This window comes from Aplysia californica, unplaced genomic scaffold (assembly GCF_000002075.1).
Source record: "Aplysia californica isolate F4 #8 unplaced genomic scaffold, AplCal3.0 scaffold00980, whole genome shotgun sequence".
In the NCBI taxonomy this organism is placed as follows: domain Eukaryota; kingdom Metazoa; phylum Mollusca; class Gastropoda; order Aplysiida; family Aplysiidae; genus Aplysia; species Aplysia californica.
This window is the reverse complement of record NW_004798250.1, coordinates 23,282-24,435: the sequence shown is the minus strand read 5'-3', so window position 1 is coordinate 24,435 and position 1,154 is coordinate 23,282. Positions and strand designations below refer to the sequence as shown.

General features: G+C 49.7%; 1 protein-coding gene across 1 annotated transcript in view; it reads left to right on the top strand.

The window, feature by feature from the left end:
• Positions 1-1,152, top strand: part of LOC118478803 (box A-binding factor-like) — a gene marked incomplete at its 3' end in the record, with an annotated part of 5,253 nt that extends 4,101 nt beyond the window's left edge. Inside the window, exon 2 of the mRNA XM_035973065.1 lies at positions 428-1,152. Coding sequence (XP_035828958.1) covers positions 694-1,152 — 459 coding nt within the window. The remainder of the gene's footprint in view (positions 1-427) is intronic.
• Positions 1,153-1,154: the final 2 nt, after the last annotated feature.

Below are 1,154 nucleotides of genomic sequence, written 5' to 3'. Positions count from 1 at the left end.
CCACGAATATTTGAATGCGACATAACGCTTGTTGCATTCAACAAACACTACTACGACATTGCCGGGGGGGAAAAATGGGGTTTTAGCCACAACTTCATATTTATAATAGATATGGGTGGGTGGGGGTGGGGGGGTAAGGGGGAAAAAACAGAATAAAAGACGGACTTTCAAGTCTTTGTGAGTTCAGATCAGGCTAACATAGTTATTTTGTATAGAACTGGAGTCCGGGCTACTCAAAGCAACAAAAACAGATGCATAAAGGAAGTCCAATTTCAGGTTCATAATACATGTATTCTTCAGAAGTGTGCTGAAATGAAGGTATGATTCCTGTGTTATTCATTGGGCAAAGCAGTTCATGGAGTTAACGATTTCTAACAGTGGCTGACAATTTACAATATTACATGTCGTGTATGTTTATATATTTTAGAACAATCGCAGAAGGAGAGCAAAAATATGTTTGACTGCAACTTAAAGTCTTGTGATATTAATTCATTACAGTAACGTCTGAATACAATTTTGTACTGTGAAGAAGGAAATAGAAAGAAGTTGTAGATCTACCTACGTGACTGGGATTTCTGGAGTAACTTCTGAATCAATTTTGTACTGTGAAGAAGGGGGAAAAAAGGGAGGTGTGTTGTGGCTACAGTTTCGTCGACCCAGGACACGACACAGCAACAACACACACACGACACGATGAACTCGGAGGCGGACTACACACTGTGTAACCTGGACTCGCACCACGCCTACAGCGGCGCCTACAGCGCGGCGGCTACAGCCGACCTGTACGGCTTCCACCACAGCCTGGCTGGCCGGAGTAGCCTGGACGCTGGTCAATCCGCCTGTGCCGGCGGCTACTACGGAAGTGACGCCTCCCTGTCCCCACAGCTGGCTACGGCCGGGGAACTCCCGCTGTCCTCTGGGGGTGGGCAACCTCTGGGAGGGTATGGGAGTGCGGCGGGTGTTCTTACTGGGCGCGGGAACCCGTCCCGGGCGGCGGCCCACCACGCGCACCACCAGGGCTACTCCCACCACGCTCTGCAGGCCGCACATCACCACCACCAGCAACAACAACATCATCAGCAACAACAGCAGCAGCAACAGCAACAGCAACAGCAGCAGCACCATCATCAGACAAATGCTGCAGCTGCGGCGGC